The sequence below is a fragment of the Phalangium opilio genome, unplaced genomic scaffold (assembly GCF_054372755.1).
Source record: "Phalangium opilio isolate 3A_F unplaced genomic scaffold, DU_Popi_V2 ptg000082l_1, whole genome shotgun sequence".
In the NCBI taxonomy this organism is placed as follows: domain Eukaryota; kingdom Metazoa; phylum Arthropoda; class Arachnida; order Opiliones; family Phalangiidae; genus Phalangium; species Phalangium opilio.
The window spans coordinates 11,657,914-11,678,950 of NW_028324189.1; the positions used below are offsets into that span (position 1 = coordinate 11,657,914).

Here is a 21,037-nt window from a genome sequence, read left to right on the forward strand (position 1 = left end):
GTTTTCCCGTTAAAACATAACGAAATAGTATAGGGAGATAATAGCCTGAAGCATTCCGACTCTCCTAACAGGAATATTTTAAGTATAACAAGAATATTCGAGTATTGAAACAATTTAGGTTTAATTGAATCTCTCTCAATAGATGGTAAAGATGCAAATTCTTTCATAGCTCCAAGGATTAATTTTAATTGTAGATTTTAACGGTGTAAATTTAACAGTTATATATTCATGCAATGATTGAAGAATTTCACGCTACTACGATAACCGTTCGTGCAAAGCCAAATAGCGCCAAAAGTTTTAAAAGACTTGAAAACAAGCCCAAGGCTATCGGACTGGATCCAAACGACAAAGTAATGTTGTAATTTCGGAATTCCGCTCACGCATCCACAAAAAAACCTTCGAACTTCAAAATCGCGCGCAGTACTATCTCAAAATCCCCTAACAACCGTCGCCAAATAATACTATACCACCACCACCATCATGCTGGAACTGGCTCACCCCTAAATTCGTTGCGAGTTATACCATTTCTTCTTTTTTGATAGCTAGGGCATGATCTTCGCAAACTGGAAGCCCCGTGGCAGTTGTGTGACGATACCCATATCACGTGGGTTGAACTTAACTCTTTCCTTACAAAGTTATCCAAGCTCCCACACGGTCTCGGATCCCCTCCTTTAGAAGTCGGTTACGGATCCCATTTAACCAGTGCCGGTCAAACCGTTTAGATTGTAGGTCTAATTAATAAAACCATGGAAAGTTTATTTAGGATAATTAACGAAATGTTGCCAAGCAGGTGTCAGTGTTAAAGTTAATTTCGCGCGGATTTTCGTGACTCGTTTTTGTTGAGTTTTTAAAAAAGGATATTATCAATTTACTGTGATATTTTATTGATGGCAGCCACTACGACACTCATCATTTTGATGGTAAGTAATTGTCACTTCGTTACGTAATTGATTTAACAATTTTTTTAACTATAACTTTCGATATTGAAATGTTTTGAGCATGAGTTACATTTTACTTGAAAGTGCATTGAAATCGATGTAAGGTTTTCTTTGTCAGTTATTGATGTAGTTTCAGTTTGAATTGGTCATCAGATTAGGCCTATGAAGTAGCAGTTTGACTTGAGCGCGTAAACCCAGAAGGTACGACGATACCAACAGAAAATTTATCCCGGAAAAAAACTAAATGTATATAGGCAGTGAGAGGACAAGCTTTCAAGGTTAGCAAAACGTCTTTAAAGTGGACATATGTGAAACGGTTTCAAACAGATTTGAATTCGGTTGGTTTCTTAACGGTATTAGCTGGTTAATTTCTTGTTATAACGTTGGCTACCAAGGGAGGGCGCATTGACCATCGGTTTTTCCCATGTCCGAAACTTAGTAAGAAACTGACTTCATACACTGTCTATTCATTAGTTTATAAGATATGTCCCATAAGCATGACACTACCTATACGACCAGAAATACATGTATTTCTGATACGACGTAATGTTAGAGACTTACAGCTCGGGCTAGTTCGAGAACGACAAGCGAGAATTGAATGTCTACACTCGGTTAATTTTCCAGGACTTCCATCTAGGTCCTATTTAGTCTGCATTACTATGCCTTTGACAGCGCCTCACCAGGCATCGCTTTACCTCGAATCTATGACCTAAGTCACTTCATGACAAGCCCTGACAAACTCATGGAACATATCTTATGTACTTATGATAAAATTGCATAACAGTGTATCTCGAGAAAGAAAGACTAATTTTATCGTAATTTACCTAGACGGTCATAACTTAACTCTAAGAAAAACAATGAATGTTCCATCCCTCATTTTTCAAACTAAATCTAGCCACCATTGGTAAACATCAATTACGCCAATGACCCATAGAGCAATTACGTAACACGATGAACACGAATTACTTTCCGCGAAAATTGAATACGCAATAAAATCGTGACTAAAATCGGAAATGGATGGGTGTTTTACTCCTGGAGATTTACCCAAACAACAAAAACCTTTGCAAGGTTATTAATGATATATAATGACGCCTATCGCATATCCCGTGTATGAAAAACGTGACAACAATACATCTCATAATATACGATGATTAAAATCTTAATTGAAGGTAGATTCCCCTCCAAGCCTCCCCCCATATTCCGGCAAACCCGTACACAACTTTAGGGAAAACACCGGGCGATTTCAGTTTTATCAAGTTTTACGCATCAAATACCATAATGATGATTAAGTACACTTAGCAGACGTCATTTTATGAAGAATGATATTCAATACCTTGTTTCAAAATACTAAAAAAAATATATCATTTACTTGGTAATCTAATTGCGAAAAATTACTTTGTGCATGCCCACGATAGGGGTAAACCCATTGGAAAGTTTTGGACAACGATTTAGGTATTTCCCGACGGAAACAGGTTTTTAACCTAACCGATTTGATGACTGGATTTCGGGAGGTAATGAAAAATGGACATCGAGCCATCAACCTCCCAGGATTAAGAGCTTGAAGCTACTTCGTACGTTGGAGTCGATGACTTCAATTGTTATCAATTTGGGTTTTCCCCATTTGTGATGAAAGCCAGTGATCTTACCACTTCCTGCCTTTAAATGGTATATACATTTCAGGGTTAGCTCCTCCCCCATGGCGCCGTTTTCTTAGGTAATACGGGACAACAAGACTATGCAACCATTTTGGAGACTGGTAATGTCAAGGTTACGGAACGCAATGTTCCGATAGATAATGTCAGCCACTTCAGAATGGTAGCAATTTCAGCTCTTCTTGTATCTTTCTAGAATGACCAGGTATTGTCGAGTTCCTGTACTTGCCTACAAAATCTAACACTGTTTCAAAGTCAACGCGAATAAATATTTCTGTCTAAAACCTGAACTAGGTTGGATTAAGTCAAATTAAGTCAATCCTCATCATGCTAAAAGAATAGCATTTATAAGTTCAAGCAATTACATACAATAATTAGGATACGTAAAAATAGATGCAATTAAATTTTAATGGTTAAAAACCAGTTTAAAGTCGGCTTAGTTAAAAGGAATTTGGTAAAAACAATTTAGGAAATTTATTTTGAAAAAACAACAAAAGTTCATAGATTAAAACGAAAAGAATGATTCGTTCAAGGTTCCCAGCCTTTAGCTATTGACACCATGTAATATAAGCAGCAAACGACCCTCCTCTGAAACCCTACCCGAACCAACCAATCAAAGAAGAGATTTTGGGGGTCGAATTCTTATAGAAAATAGCACTCTATCGTGTCCAAACGTTCATTCTTGGTACTATATTCAGGGCCGGATTAAGCAATTTATCACCCGGGGGCCGAGATAATGTGCGCCCCCTTAAGTCGGAAAATAAGGTACAGCAAGTGTTTCTAAGGGGGAATAGTTTAACTCAATGCGCCCCCAACAAGCCTTGCACCCGGGGGCCAGTGCCCCCTCGGCCCCCCCTTTAATCCGGCCCTGACTATATTGAGCCTATTCACTCATGTTCCCTGCGCTACGGTCGTCAAAGTAATCATACGCAGAAGGGGTCGACACTATTTCGACGTCACGACAAGAAAGGACAAGAAAGTACACTTTTGTTTCTATATCTATGAGCTTTCGCTTATACTGGTTTCATGTGTAAATAAATTAACTAAACGTCCCTGAAATGTTTTTCTTCTGATACCGAGTTGAAGTTGACATTAATTACTAAGCCACTGGAAGATTTTCTTAAAATATTTAAATCAACTTTAAAGTCAATAAGGTGTTTTTACTTTTAAGTCTAAACTATAGAGTATAGGGGGAGATAATACGAAAACTTTTTAAAAATCAAAATTAATTATCCACGGTTGAGAGCGTTCCTTTCCCACGTTTTCGTACTCACTAGGGCATAGAGCTTTGAACGGTTGACTGCTCATAAGGTAGGTTATACCCACCTACAACTGCTTTATTAGATTCTCAAAAATATTATTAAAGTTTTTTTTTAAATACCTTGCTTTATGGAGGTTTAATTTGTGATCCGCTTTCACGGGCCTTGCCTTATCACACCACGTATATTAATAAAAGAAATTGGCCCGAATCAGGCAACTTATACTGATAGTGTACTAAATATAAACAAGTGGTTATATTTGAAAGTTAAATAACAACAAATAAAGCTACTTGAGCCGGTGGTATAAATATTTATGGTGGACTTTATAGTGCGGAATATAATACCAAGAGAATGGATGGTAAATCTTTCTTAGTAAACATCAAGTACTTAAAGGCCGACTTCCAGCGATAATGGTTCTAGCGAACTGAAAACTGAGCATTGAGACTAACAGTGAAGCCACCGTGCCGATTTTCGAAGCCCCGCTGGGTCGAAAGTTGGAAGGGTTCTCGCCAACTGAAAGCCGTGCAATGTGGTTCTAGCGAACTGAAAATGAACAAATGAAATCCTTTTCAATTTAATTTCCTCTCGAATTTTTGCTTTCCCCTGAAGGAAATTCCCTATTTTGTATCTTCAGTTCGCTAGGACCACATTGCACGGCTTTCAGTTAGCTAGAACCCTTCCATTTTTTACCCCAGCGGGGCTTCTAAAATCGACACGGTCGCTCCATTGTTAGTCTCTCTCGATGTTCGGTTTTCAGTTCGCTAGAACTCTTTTCGATGGAAGTCGGCCTTTAACTAGAAACGAACTATCTTCTGCATGCACCTTAGGTCAAGGTGTTTCTGTAGATATAGTAAGCCAGTGGATTTTTCTCAATAGATGAAAATAGATTCTCACAATTCCCCAGCTCAAAACTGGAATTTATACTTTGGGTATTAGCAAGCGGCTATATTTCATCACCACAATACACGTTTTAGAATCGTTAAATAAAAATACGTAATATTTCAACACATGTCCGGTTTAAGCCAGATCTAGCTTTTAGATAAGAAAAATCAAAAATATACTTTAGCATCATTTCCTCTAACAAAACGAATGAAATTTTAAAACTAGACGGTTTTGGCGGCCTTCAAAATATATTACATAACTAAATCTATAACAATTATGTATATATTAATGGATATACGTCAATGTCACATCCATATATATGACGTCATTCAGACTAACTCTAAAGCTTAGACAGTAAAAAATTAAAAGTCGAATCTTTTCATTTCGTTGGGTAATGGAAAAATGTCTTTGAAATAATTCACGTGCATTGAAGTACTTAGTTCTAGAAGGGAGGTTTTCTATATCTTCTACGATACAAATTACTCTTCCAAGCGTATCCAATTTAAAAAGTTAACTCGGAAACTTCCAAAGAACTTTTAAAGTATATGTATTAAATCTACTAGTACATAAATACCCTAATAAATTAGATATTATATCTAATACTACAAGTTTGCTGTCAAAATTCAATAATTATTTGAAATTTTACACTATTTCTTCTATTAGTAGCTAAAATTGACTTGAAAATTAGGGAAAATAGCCTGTCTAATGAATGTTAAAATGCAACTTTGAAAATTCAGAATTTTTAAAGTATATTATATCTACAAATACATATATATATAAATTATATTATATTATCCAATAAAATAAATAAATAAATAATAAGCTTTATTTCCGGATATTCCCATTCAGAATAAGGTTCTGGTTTACGAGGGAGTCCGCTATTTAAATTACTATACACATTTACTGTCAGAGTTCAACAAATATATGTTATTATACGTTATTTACTTTTACTCTATTAGTAGCTAAAATATATTTGAAAATTAGGACAGATAACATCTAATGGATGTTAAAACGTAACTTTGAAACTTCAGGAGAACTTTTAGACCAAGTACAATAAAAAGGATAATAAAATTTGTATTTTATATCTAAACTAGCTGTTACCCGCGGCGTATAAGAACTTCCATCAAAATGATATAAAGAATGGGTAGATTTTACTGATGACTAATATTTTTGTAGCACCCTAGGAGCGAAGGCATTCGGCGTTGCCCGGCAGCCCGCCGGGACATTTTTTATTACTTTTCATGCGGACATTATTCCATAAAGACGGATTTTTAAATTTCTGGCCGCCATTTTAAAAGATGGCAACAAATCGAACCCAAAAGACCATTCAGCCCGTCTATAGGTTGAACTAAACCAGTGTACTAAAACTTTGTGAAATCGGTTGAAACGCGCGGACTCAATTGCATAGAGAAGATTTTTTACATTTCTGAAGATGGCAGCGGATTGGAAAAATCTTTCTTAGTACGCACCTACTACTTAAGAGTAACGTTCCTGCAAATTTTCAGCCTTCTAGGGCAAGCGGTTTGGGTTGGGCGTTGATTATCAGTCAGTCAGGACTTTGATTTATATAGATAAACACATTAATTGTCAGAAATAGACTAGTATATCAAACTTCATAATATTTACTGCATTAGTAGCCAAAATCTGGGAAAAATATCTCCAACTAGACTGGCTTTCTCTGAATTGAGTCTCTGATGGAAAATGAAACTTAGTTTGACGATAAGTTTTAAATTTCACTTAACGAATGGAGGAGAAAACCTAGAACCGTTATCAGGAAGCTAAACTCGACTTTACCATCAAATTCGATTAAGAGCCAACCATCAAATGTAGGAGTTTCACAGTCTTCTCCGAATTTTAGCTTAATTGAGAATAATGCTTTTGAATTCGTAACAAAATCGATATGGGGAAAAATGGAAAAGGGGGAACGAGGGCGAGGACGAGTTAGAACCGGCCAAATGTACATGCCAAATTGAGGTACTGTAGGATATGTATCTTCCTTGAATTGTAGAAAAAGAAATTGTATATTTTGAGAATTTTATATTTCTTGTAAAAATTTTACAAAGGAGTTTCTTCGATGAAAGAAAACTCGATGAAAAAATGTGTGAAAAATCATCCCCCCCCTCAAAACCGATTTAAATTCGGAATTATTTGCATGTTTATTGCCCTGTGTTGTGTTTTCCTCTTTAAAATAAAATCCCCCCCCCTCATATTCAAAGATTCGTTGAAAGGCACAATGAAATATTGATGCAAATTGGATCGAGTTATATTCTCTGTAGCTCAATCTTCAAATAATGTTTAAAATTTCAAGAATTTTACGTACGATATTTTTGTAATTAAGCTAAATTATAACTCATATGAGCTGTAATGCTTGAAATTTGGGAAGAAGATTCTCATGGTAATCCTCCAATTCATGTATTCTGAATTTCATTGTACCTTTATATCGGTAAATTCAGTATCGATGTCAGTCAGGGTAAAAATTCCAACAACAAACGAAAAAAAATCTTCCAAGAGTGTTCCGGTCTCTTGGATATCTCTTATTATAACATTAAAAGTATTATATAAAATCTATAATACCCTGTTACGCCATTGAACCGTACGCTATAGACAAATTGTATGGATCGTTAAAAAACTGTACTTTTTGCCATCTCTTTTTCCACACCCCTGATCTTTACTATAAACTCGAAACCTTAATAAAATCCGTGTTTTTATCGTATTGGCTGGAATGAATGTTTTTGGGGTTTTTGTAATTTTTGAAAAAAAGATGAACGGGGGTATTTAAGTTGATTCGATTTGCAGTAATTCCTCACACTTAATCTTCTCTCACTACTCTTCGGACATACAACAAGTGTAGCTTGAGAGTCAAGAATTAGTTGAGGCAGACTGTCACTGAAGACAGGATGATTCTCTTCAAAGTCCCATTGGTACGTATCAAATTAATTTCAAGTACTTCTTTGTGGAAGCATTATTTTCAATACTGTTCCTCGACTCAAAGTCCAAGGTTTTTAGTATTCATTATTGGTTTAAAAATGACGCTTTCATTATAATGATGTCTTCTGGAATTGTCCAGACTTACTTAATTACTAATAATTGTTAAAAATAACGTATAGGGACTCGTAACAACGTGTCTTCTGCTATTCTGCATTTCGAGTTCGTTTGCCAAAAGTATAAAAGATGAAGAAACCGATTTAGATATAGCGCAAAGCTCAAAAATCGAAGTCGAATTTACGGAATTAGTACCCGCCGAGTCAGGACATCACGGTCATGGAGGGCATGACGGAGGTCACGGAGATCATGGTCACAAACACGAGCATGGCCACGAAAAGGGTGGTAAACATCACAAAAAAGAAGGGCACGGTGGTGAACATGGTCATCACGAAAAGGGCCATAAGAAGGGGAAGCACGAACACGGCCATCATAAGAAACACAAGGGCCATCATCATGCCGAAAAGGGTGGGCACCATTTCAAGAAACACGGTGGTAAAGAAGAAGGGCACAAAGAACACGGACACGACCATAAAGGCCACCATCACAAGAAGCACTGGCATGGAGGTGGCCACGAAAAGGGAAAGGTAGGCAAGCACCACCACAAGGATAAGGGACACAAGAAGCACGGTTTCAAGAAATCGTACCACAAAGTCGAACACGGAGACCATAAGAAATACCACGATGTTCATCAAGATGGCGATTACAAGAAACACCACAAGGAATTCAAGAAGCATTGGAAACACGAGGGAGGCAAACACGAAAAGAAGGATCACGGTAAGAAACACCACGCCCACAAACATCACAAAGACGAACACGAAAAGCACGGAAAGGGACACTGGAAGAAACATCACGGAGATGAACACCACAAGGGAGGAAAACACTACCACGGCCATCACGAACACAAGAAACACGGAGGACATCACAAGAAGCATTGGGAAGACGGTGAACACCACAAGAAAGAACACGAATCGAAACATGGAGATCACGGAGGACATGGCGGTGGTGGCGGAGGTGGACACGGCGGCGGTCACGGAGGAGACGATGGAGGACATGGTGGACACGGAGGCGGTCACGGGGGAGATGATGGGGGACATGGAGGACACGGAGGCGGTCACGGGGGAGATGATGGGGGACATGGAGGACACGGAGGCGGTCACGGAGGAGACGATGGCGGACATCACGGCTGGGACCATGATGGAGGCCATAGCGGAGGAGGAGATGACCACGGATGGGAACATGGTGGTGGAGACGATGGGGGCGATCACGGAGGGGACCATGGATGGCACGAGGAAGGACATGAAAGTTCTCACGAAGAAGGCCACGACTGGCAACATGGACACGATGGAGGACACGAAGGAGGTGGCGAGGGAGGTGAAGGCGGGGATCATAAAGAAGGCTCTCACCATTATTACATCATTAAGAAAGAAGGACCAATGATTGTCAAAGAAGAGTACCATCATATGCCTTTGTACCCCAAACAAGAGTGAAATGTCTTCAAGACATAACTACACTATTTAAGTACCTTAAAAGGACTCTTGGTGACAGTTTATAACTACTATTTACGCTCTAAATGTACCTAAACTTTTAAGATATAGAACATTTCTGGTCACTCTAAATCTACCCTTGAGTTTTAAAACTTATTTTTGGATATTTGGTTGTAACAAGTGTTTTCCTCATAATCCACTTTGGGGACATTTCAAATTTTGTAAAAACAAATACTCATGGTTGTATTTCACATGGTTGTATAACTGTCTCGTACGAAATCGCAAATAAAATTCGAAAATTCACTTTTATATGGTTGTGTTACCCTTTCTTAAGCCTAAGCCATAGTAATACTTAGACTACCCAAGCCTTTTTTGGCGTAAACTGTTTCAGTTACTGTATGTTTATCGAAAAATACATAATGACTTCAATAAGCCCATTTTCAAGCTATAAAAGTGGTGGTACTCACCGAAACGACCTGGCAGTAACCTTGAATGGTAGTTCTCGACGTCCGATGCAAACCATCAAATTAATTTTGCTATATCCACTAAGAAGTTCATTCACAAATCACAGCTACTTAATTCCGTCCAACTTGAAGCATGTTCTTCAATAAATTTTCCATTTCAATTTGCACACTTTCACTGCGAAAGAAAAACGGGCATTACAGTTTGACTCAGCTTTAACTATAATAGTGCAAAATTAAAGCAGGCTTATTGTAATTAAAATAATGAATAATTTTTCTTCTGATAACCAAATTGTCAGACAACCAGGTTTTAATTTAAATAAATAATATGCCATCAAAAATATTTTATAAATAAATACAAGCTTTAGGCTTAGCACGCAAAATTTTCAGACTTTTAAAATGTGTACATATGAAATATTATCGGATTAGTTTTGTTTGGTGATTTAGCTCTAATTTGATCAATCAAAAGCTCCCTTCAATGTCGCTATAAATAGAGTCAAACACAGTGGAAATGTGGAAAAATGATTAATTGAACGAATCATTATTTAACCTTTGACCTCCCTATCGCTCCTATAAATGGTACACGTAGACGCCCGCAAACTAAATCGATACCACTGAAAATATATCGCTTCCTACGCTATTTCCTGTTGTAGACCCAATACGTTTGGTACATAAATTGATTAAATATAAAATTTACACTTCTCTATTTAAAAAAAAAAACTGAAAATCAATGCATGATTGGTTTGACAGTCTCTCATTTGCAACTATTGGACCAAAGCATTATTTTTACACCATTCAAAATCACAATGTGTATAATAACATCAAATTAAACCGGATTAATCTTAAATATATAAATAATTAATTACCAAGTTTCGGTTCAGACTCATATGACAAGTTAATACACTTTGACCCATTTTATTATAAATGCAAAAAGGACTTATCGAATTTAAACAACAAAACAAGTCCCAATTTTCTTATTCCAAATTTCCAATAGAAATTTGTGAACTATATATTCAAGCAACATTTTTCAGTAACATATATAGTCCTTTAGATGCTTGGAAAACCCCAAAATATACAAATTGAAAAACTAGCTGCTCAAAGACAATATACGTTGCTGAAAATATACGCTTGAAAATTATAGTTCGAAACCAATGCGTGCTTTTTCATTTAGTAATAACACAGGCCAATACTTAATTTAACTAAAATTTATTTATAAGCATATATATATTTCATTAATGGACGGGGAATCTTTTTGATATCGTACTTCCTACATTCTTGCGGTCAATAGTGTTAATAACACTAACACTAAGATAAAAACACTACCAGTCACGCTTTTGAACGCGACGATCAAAGATGTTTCCCTCTATTACAATACGTATAACTTTCAATTATTGAACTAGATTTAAAATTTTTCCAAACGATTTTTCTCTATACTATATAGTTTGAATTGATATCTTTTTTCCCAAGTAGGTAGACACGGTAAGTAAGTACGCGGTTACTAACGTGCAAAAAAAATGTTCAGAAAAAAAGGTTTTCTTTCGAAATGGGTTGGGTATTTAAAGGTACTTGGAAAAGGTAGAGAAGTCAGAATCGTTTGGAATATCATATTGTACGGGTCTCTTCAACTATACATGGGAATGTATAAAGGTATATACTAAAAGATATTGAAGACGAGAGAATAAAAAGCCTTTTTGGCAATTACCTGGGCAACTCACGGCAGAAAGCCCCGCAAAGATGCTTCTCAAATACCAATTTGTAAGATTTTCTTAATTTTTATGCACTTGTATATTTATATAAAAGTTAAATCGCTTTAAGACGTTCTCAAAATTCTTATTTGGTAATTTAAACAAGATATGGCCTTCATTATATCAGAAACTCACTTAAAATTTACTTGGGGAATTGGAACTCTTGGAGAATTACTATATTTTAAAACTAAAATTATCGATTGGAAAATGTTTATCTTCGGGAGTTTATAAAAATAGAGTAGTTAGGCTTAGTTAAAGTTTTGCTCTGGGCTTCTGGTAACTCTCAAGCTCAACTAATCTTCGTTGATCCCTAATTAGGGTCTGCTACTATGCGTGACAATATGTCACCATACTCTAGCAAAAGCTATTGGTGCAAACAATGTCACGAAAGAAATTCTCGAAGCCTCATCGATGGAGATTCTAAAGGTCACCGAATTACAACCGGCTGAATCTGGTCACGATCATAAAGGTCACGAAGTTTCCCATCACCACGAAAGCGGTCACGAGGGTGAGGGTCATCATAGTAAAAAAGAAGGTCATGGTAAAGAACACGGGGAACACGAGAAAGGTCACAAAAAAGGTCACCACGAACACAAGAAGTTCAAAAAATACGGAGGACATCATCACGAAGAAAAGGGAGGTCATCATTTCAAAAAACTTGGTGGACACGAAGAAGGACATAAAGAACACGGACACGATAATCACGGACATCACAACAAGAAACATTGGGAAGGAGGTGGCCATAAAAAGGGTAAAGAAGGAATGGACCATCATAAAGAAAAGGGACATAAGAAACACGGTTTCAAGAAGTCCTATCATAAAAAAGAAGGTGGCATGAATAAAAAATTCCACGATGTCTGGAATGATGGAGATAAAAAGAAACACCACAAGGAATTCAAGAAGCACTGGAAAATGGAAGGTGGAAAACACGAAAAGAAGGATCACGGTAAGAAACACCACGCTCATAAACATCACAAGGAAGAACACGGAAAACACGGCAAGGGACACTGGAAGAAACATCACGGAGATGAACATCACAAGGGTGGTAAATTTCACCACGGCCATCACGAACATAAGAAACATGGAGGACATTATAAAAAACATTGGGAAGACGGAGAACATCATAAGAAAGAGGATGAGTCCAAGCATGAAGATCATGGACATGAAGGAGGCGGTGGTGGAGGCGGAGGACACGAAGGAGGTCACGAAGGACATGAAAGCGGCGGTGATGGAGGGGGAGGACACGAAGGAGGTCACGGAGGACATGAAAGCGGCGGTGATGGAGGGGAAGGACACGAAGGAGGTGACGGAAGTCATGGAGGTGAAGGAGGGGGAGACGAAGGTCATGGATGGGAACACGATGGAGGATGGGATGGCGATATGTGGTTTCACGACGGAGGGTTTGGTGGGCACGATGATTGGTGGCATCATTTTATACATGGTGATTTCCATGGACATGAAGGCGGAGGAGGACATGAGAGTGGTGGTGGAGGAGGAGATGAGGGCCATGAGAGTGGAGGACATGAAGAACATGGTGGGGGAGATGGAGGTGACGAAGGTGGACATGAAGGACACGAAAGCGGAGGAGGTGGTGACGAAGGAGGACACGAAGAACATGAAGGCCACGAAAGCGGAGGAGGTGGTGACGAAGGAGGACACGAAGAACATGAAGGCCACGAAAGTGGAGGAGAAGGTGATGACGGAGGACACGAAGTACATGAAGGCCACGAAAGTGGAGGAGGTGATGGCGAGGGCAAGCAAGAAGAACATGAAGGACACGAAAGTGGAGGAGGGGGTAGCGAAGGTGGACACGAAGAACATGGACACGATGGTGGGGAAAGCGGAACGGGATCCTTTTCGCAGCAATATTTTACAATTACTAAAGACGCTCCCATTGTTATAAGGGAAGTGTATCATAACATTCCTCTACACATGTTTAAGAAAATATAGTTTAAGTACTTTGATCAAAAGAATTTTAAATATTTTAGCCATAGACGCGAAACTTTGCCAAATATCGTAATGTACGTTCCTCTCTTTTATGAAACTGAATAAAAATAACTTGGTTTAAATAAGCTTTTGATTAAAATTAAACTTAGGCCCACATTTTCAGTCATAAACTAACACGCATGTACTGACACAAAACTGTTGAAATTTCAATGCAACTTTCAACCAATATTTGGCCTGGTATAAACTATGACACATTGGTAAATTTTTTATCTTTGCTGGTACAGATTTACGTTGTCTTTTCACTTGGCGGATCTCTGGCACCAGCACCAAATTACTATCCGTCATTCGACAGAGCCCTAGAGCAAGAAACCCCTACCCCAAGATGTCCCCCTGGTGAGAAATATTGCGAAAAGGTCGATTTATACCCCAGGTAAGACGCTATTATTCCAATTACAACCCTAGACTACAAAACTAACTAGGTACGTTCCATCCATTACAGTGAGGAGATCCGGAGGGCATTAAAGTTCAATGGCTCATTCAATACCTTTTTCAAAAGGCGGAGACCTCAACTAGAATCAGTACTTCCCATAGACAAAAACGACACCGGAAGGACAAAGGGGGTGATAAACGCGGACGAAGAAAGGGTCTGCGATGTTCAAGAACAGATAATTATGCCTAAAGTAGCCACGAATCGTCATGGTGATAAGAAATTCATCATCAATGAAGGGCCAGAGTATACGCAATTCGTCAAGATTGAAAAGTGCCGGTACGTTTAATTTTAACCAAGTACCATCTACCCTCAGACGCTAGGCTTTCAATTACACAGATTCGCGTCTTAAACACGAGTCATCTCTATGGTGATACTCAAAAATACCCAACATACAATTAAGATAGAGATAACTTAGCAAAAACCCATAACGGTCTTCAAGAAGTTATCACCGAACGCGTGTTCCAGCATTTTTAAATCTAATTGGTAAGTTGATGGGTCAATAAAGCAACTATAAAATTGTATTCACTAACTTTCACGACCAAGTCCCAAATAGTATAATTAGGCTTAACATTCTATGTATGTCGCTTTGTAAAATTATATCCTCATTCCATTGAAAATAGTAATTCTGAGTAAACTTCCTTAAAAAATTCAATTATTCAATCAATTTTAGTTGTTTGTTTTTTTTTAAGTAAATAACTTTTTCCTTAAATATGAAATTTTTCTTTTAAATAGATATATGGATAGTGAATGTTCAAAAATCTCCGGAACACTACCCAAAAATTATTCATCGAGATGTGTTCAAAAGTACAGTTCATCTCTAATGGTTGCCTTTGACGAAAATTACGTTGACCCTTTCACAGACGATTTCTTATTTCCCACGGCTTGTGTTTGTTTTATAAAATCGCCATTTCGGGACAAAAAATAAATAGACAGACAAACAAAGACAGTATCTGCAATGATCTCCGCTATTTATTTTATTAACCGCATTTAATAGACGTTCTTGACTCGAGATACTAGACCTTTTTTAGCGCGAATACAGCTAAATACAACAGTTTTTCGACCTGATTTGATATTCTTTATATTAATTTTAAAATCAAAAATAATTAAATAAATCTCCGTGCCATAATTAATTTTTTTCAGTTAAGTTGATTAAAAATTATAATTGTGTAATATAGTCTTTAGAAAGTTTGCGTGTTTTTTCTAGAATTCTGATTTTAATATTATTTTTTTATGAATTAATATTAAATTATATTCTTGAATATTTGTTTATTTAATTTAATTTAATTTAATTAAAAATCAAGATGATAATTATTTGTCGTCTGCTACGTTTGAAAAAACTTTTTCGAAGTCACGCGCCATACAAAATGGCCGCCATTCAGAGTAAAATTCTCCAAAAATTCTTTACTTTTAACACTTTAATTACATTTTTAAAGAATATTGGTGAAACAAAGCAGACGATTTATAACCACCATCTTGAAATTTTTATCTATATCAATTAAAGGCCTGACTCATATACTCTCACTAAAAAAAATATTCCAATTCACGGCCATCTTGGAAAATGGCGGCAAGAAATATAAAAAAAGTTCTCATATTTCAAACGATGTTTTTAAATTCTTGTTCGGGAAACATTGGTCCCATTTAGGCTACTAGTTTAGTGTAAACCCACACATAGTTTTCAATCCTACAAACTAATACCATATACTTGATACTAACTATTATAATACTATTATAAAAGCTTCAATGTTTTAATTTCGTTACAGAAACCCCAACGAAAGCTGCCTGGTAATTGATGGACACTTAAGCCGTGGCTACAGTACAGCTTGCAGACAGAAATACTTCTCTTTACTAATGCTATCATACGACGACAAATTTAAAGAAATACTTATTGATCATTTTGAATTTCCATTAGCTTGCATATGTTACTTAAAGTCAAAACATAATTAATATTTAATCACATATTTTTATGCCAAATTTAAATAATTAAGGTTCCTCTGTAATCCAACCATCCTATCTATACTTGTTGAAGTTATCGCTAAACTAATATAAACCCACCAATATAACTAATTAATAATCTTTATACCAATAGTGATTTGATATAGTTACTACCATTAAATTATAGAGATGACACCAGGAATATTACTCCAATCACCACTGTGTTAGGTGCGGTATGGGCTGGTACTTAAATAAGCGCGCGACGCTTGGGCCATGCATGTTGTCCTCAAACAAAAAAAAAAAATACTAAGAATTCCACGTGTCACTTCTACAAGTTTAAGAAAATAATCCTCGTGCAATTTAAATTTGTGATAATTAGGAATGCTAATTTCATTTAATTATATTTAATTTACGTAATAACCTATGCTAATTAAAATCGATGGCAATTTGTTAAATTAATTGGCATTTAAAACGTGGTGCAATACTTTGCTGGCCATAATTAAGGACTCACAAAAATTATTGAAATCGTTATGAATCTCCGTTGAATAAAGTTGATTCCTGGTTAATTCTTGCGTTATTTTAATACTCACGTAGATAAAATCCATCAGCCGTCGCTACTAGCAATGGCTTACCGCGTTGGTAAAAATTATATCTAATTTAATCGCGTATAAAATCACATTAAATATTACAATATCCCGATTGAATTATTTATAAAAAATCCTTTCTCGATTGTATAATTGTCCGAAACTATTAATATTAACGCAAAAACGGTTGAAAAGCAAAGAAGATCGTGCAAATATTCACCAACGTTGCCAAACCAAAGAAATGAAGACGTGGCTTACTCATTAGCTGTTGCCAAAGGAATGAGTCACTACGAGGGGGGGGGGCGTAGCTGTAAAAGTTCGACCTTTGCCCGACGTCGCGTTTTAGAACGTTTGATGCCATGGGAGTTACGCCTATTTTTGGTCTATTTCCTATCGCTTAAATTGTCCGAAATTTCGTACAAAACCATTTATTTTGGTTTCGTAAAATTAATACATTACAAATTAAAAGAATTACAAAGACATTATTTTTGGTTTCTTCTCCTTGCTGGTGAAGTGCCAGCATTAGGACGTCTTCCGGTTCGGGCGTTAAAAGGCGTTTTGACGTAACAATTACAACAGGAAGGGAACCTGAATGAGTCCGAATACATTTTAGTTTCCTCAGGGTGTATGGCCACTAACTTCTTGTATCCAAATCGTTGTTTGCAAATTGACGTGTATCCAGTTGGAAGGTTGTCCTGGACGTAGGCGCAGGCGCTACCTGTATTTCTGGTAAAGGTTGAGACAATCACAAGAAGATTAACGACCTTGAGGGACTCTCAGATATTTAGGCTTAACGACCTTGAGGGACAGTCAGATATTTAGGCTTAACGACCTTGAGGGACTGTCAGATATTTAGGCTTAACGACCTTGAGGGACTGTCAGATATTTGGGCTTAACGACCTTGATAGACTGTCAGATATTTAGGCTTCACGACCTTGAGGGACTGTCAAATATTTAGGCTTAACGACCTTGAGGGACTGTCAGATATTTAGGCTTAACGACCTTGAGGGACTGTCAGATATTTAGGCTTAACGACCTTGAGGGACTGTCAGATATTTAGGCTTAACGACCTTGATAGACTGTCAGATATTTAGGCTTAACGACCTTGATAGACTGTCAGATATTTAGGCTTAACGGCCTTGAGGGACTGTCAGATATTTAGGCTTAACGACCTTGAGGGGCTATCAGCTTAACGACCTTGAGGGGCTATCAGCTTAACGACCTTGAGGGTCTATCAGATATTTAGGCTTAACGACCTTGAGGGGCTATCAGATATTTCGTCTTAACCACCTTGAGGGACTATCAGAAATTTAGGCTTAAATGAGTGCTCAACTTACGTGCATTGTTCAGTAACCACAGCTTGTACGTAGTCGATGTCATTTATGACGTATCTCCATTTATTTTCCTCGTTCTTAGCTACTTTAGGGAAAATGACGGGTGACCTCGTGTCACAGAGCGCTTCCTCGGACAAGTCATCATTAGAGATGGTCCTTCTTGTACTAATACCTTTAAATCCGAACATATTTTGAAACTCCTTGGGGCTATACGTCATCAGTTTACGAACCCTAAAGGTACATTAAGAAACAAAACTCACGTCAGACGTATTCCGGAAGGGAATTAACTCGTAAAGGACATAAACAAATACAGTTTAAAATAATCTTACGAACGCGGGGTAGTTGGGAACACTTTCGCAATAAGTATCCGACGATGAAGACTTAACGCATATTGGATTACCATTATCGTCAAGTTGCGGTTCTAGTTTTCGATTTCCGCTATTGGGAAACATAACCCCGTCTCTATTGGTACCATTACGATAACCGGGGTACACAACGGGGCGGTCCAAAGGCGAACCCTCAACCCAAAGATAGCAGACTAGTAGCCATGCCTGAAATTATACCACAAACAATCCATAAAAGATGTTCAATATTTGCTCTAGAAAAACCCAATGTTTCAAACATTTATGTATATACGATAAATTACCAACTGTAATCTAATTAAAACAGAACTCAATATATTTCAAAGGCAATATATACCAATTTCATTTCAATTGCAATCATATTGAGCCTAAGTACATTAAATTAACTGACTTAGCATTCAAACATTTTCCGATATATCTGAAGGAGACCACGTTTTTTACAACCTGTCACCAGTTAGAGTGACAAGAGTTATCTGACGTCAGACGCGGGAATCTTTATAGTGACACTTCCTTTATAATTATAGTTTCACAATTTTCGTGTCGTTTTTCATAGGAATAAATTAGCTACATACACATTATTACGCAAGAACGCTAATTACTTTTAGGCCTAGATTTTCTAGCATTTGGAAAAATCCCAGAATCGCCCACGCATATAGAATTACGTCATGTAAATATGACTGTTTATAAAAATTTAATAAAATTTTGAAGATGAAAAATACAACCTTCGTGTTAAAAAAAAATTAAACAATTGAATTGGATGGATAATCTTTCGCGTATTTCAACCGTGCTAAAGTCCTTGATTATATTATAAACTTAAATTAGAGAGTAGGATCACACACCTACTGACGGCATTTGCAGTCTTAAAAGGGTTCTAAAAACTCTATAAGGAATTATCTGTTAATTAAGGACTGCGTTTCTTTTATAAATTATAAATGGTTACGCAATTTCACTAAAACATAATCCGCATTTTTTATTTTTTTAAATAATAATAATAATTTTAATTTTAAAACAAGGTCACATCTGAGAGGCTAAACGATTCTAGTAAGTTCATTAACCGGCTTGATTTAAAACAACGCTTTAGGCAAATGCTGTCAAAAAAAAAGGTCAAGCACCTTTAGTTCTTAGTGTGTCAATGTCAAATGGAAATATAAGTAAGACCCTGGTAACACATATCCCCCAAACCTATTTCATAAATAATATTTTAACCGATAATATTTCTAAATGTATATAATAATAATAATAATTAAGAGATGTATTTCACTTACCACGTGAAGTAGCTTGGTTACGGTCAACATTGTAATTAGTTTTAAAAAAACCAATGGCTTAAGAGGGTTTGATGTATTATTGGGTTTGTTAGTGCAGTCTCTGTAAGAACCGCGCGCTATGAAGGTTTAAATTTTAGGTCATCAAAGCTTGGCGGACTGGGATGAATTTTACAGGTTGTATCACGTGTAACTGTGACGTATTCATAGAGCAAACTTCTTCAAGGTCGACTTGTAAATTAAGAAAGAAAAAAACCGAAATATATAAGAAAAACACCACCACCACAAGACAGGAGGACCATCAGAATAGCCTGTTCTTCCCGAATGATAAGATTTAATTTTCACCCTCCCCATTTAAGAATCAGCTATTTACAGCCCTAGGGAGATAATCACACTTTTATCTCTTGTCTTATTTGACTTACGCTTCCTTTAAACACTACTATTTTTCGGTTTTTGGAAACTTCTAGGCCTAGACTGTTTGTTCATCCACAAATTTCGAAATTTGTATAAACACTTCGCACGAGCAACTGAAAACCGTTGACTGATAATAAATGAGTGTTGCCAAGAATTAATGAGTGTAGCCGGAGTTAATGAGTGTAGTCGGGAGTTAATGAGTGTAGCCGGGAGTTAATGAGTGTAGCCGGGAGTTCATGAGTGCAGCTGAGAGTTCATGAGTGCAGCCGAGAGTTCATGAGTGCAGCTGAGAGTTCATGAGTGCAGCCGAGAGTTAATGGGTGTAGCCGAGGGTTAATGGGTGTAGCCGAGGGCTAATGGGTGTAGCCGAGGGTTAATGGGTGTAGCCGAGGGTTAATGGGTGTAGCCGAGGGTTAATGGATGTAGACGAGGGTTAATGGGTGTAGCCGAGAGTTAATGGGTGTAGCCGAGAGTTAATGGGTGTAGCCGAGAGTTAATGGGTGTAGCCGAGAGTTAATGGGTGTAGCCGAGAGTTTATGAGTGTAGCTGAGGGTTAATGAGTGTAGATGAGGGTTAATGAGTGTAGCTGAGAGTTAATGAGTGTAGATCAGAGTTAATGAGTGTAGATCAGAGTTAATGAGTGCAGCTGAGAGTTAATGAGTGCAGCTGAGATATTAATGAGTGCAGCTGAGATATTAATGAGTGCAGCTGAGATATTAATGAGTGTAGCTGAGATATTAATGAGTGTAGCTGAGATATTAATGAGTGTAGCTGAGATATTAATGAGTGTAGCTGAGATATTAATGAGTGTAGATGAGATATTAATGAGTGTAGATGAGATATTAATGAGTGTAGATGAGATATTAATGAGTGTAGATGAGATATTAATGAGTGTAGATGAGCTATTGAGTGTAGATGAGATATTAATGAGTGCAGCGGAGAGTTAATGAGTGCAACCGAGAGTTAGTGAGTGCAGCCTAGAGTTAATGAGTGTCGCCGAGAGTTATTGAGTGCACCCGAGAGTTCACGAGTGCACCCGCGAATTCACGAGTGCACCCGAGAGTTCATGAGAGTAGCAGAGAGTTAATTCCTGTAGCTGAGAGTCAAAAATGGGATTAAGGGTAAAATGTTCCAAAGGAAATGGAATTTAACCAATGTTTATTTCGGGTTTGTAGATTTAAGTATCTCTTTGAGATAAAATAATCATTTCGTCTCCAATTAACGTTTAATAGAGCCACACGCCTTATAAGCAATGATGCGAATCCGAAAGTTAGGGAGGAGACGGAGAAAATCAAAAATTACTTTT

At 37.2% G+C, this 21,037-nt stretch overlaps 2 protein-coding genes across 2 annotated transcripts; one reads left to right on the top strand and one right to left on the bottom strand.

Moving 5' to 3' along the window:
- Positions 1–322: 322 nt before the first annotated feature.
- Positions 323–9,203, top strand: LOC149651699 (uncharacterized). The gene is made up of 3 exons (XM_089846970.1): positions 323–920; positions 7,528–7,652; positions 7,839–9,203. The coding sequence occupies exons 2-3, from the start codon at positions 7,629–7,631 to the stop codon at positions 9,201–9,203; spliced, it is 1,389 nt and encodes a 462-aa protein (XP_089703096.1). The 5' UTR covers positions 323–920; positions 7,528–7,628.
- A 7,568-nt stretch (positions 9,204–16,771) lies between these two features.
- spz (Spaetzle domain-containing protein) lies at positions 16,772–20,639 on the bottom strand. The gene is made up of 4 exons (XM_089848720.1): positions 19,321–20,639; positions 18,027–18,244; positions 17,697–17,924; positions 16,772–17,085 (listed from the first exon to the last, which is right to left on the bottom strand). Exons 1-4 carry the CDS (start codon positions 19,348–19,350, stop codon positions 16,842–16,844), a joined length of 720 nt encoding a protein of 239 aa, XP_089704846.1. The 5' UTR covers positions 19,351–20,639; the 3' UTR covers positions 16,772–16,841.
- Between the last annotated feature and the right edge of the window lie 398 nt (positions 20,640–21,037).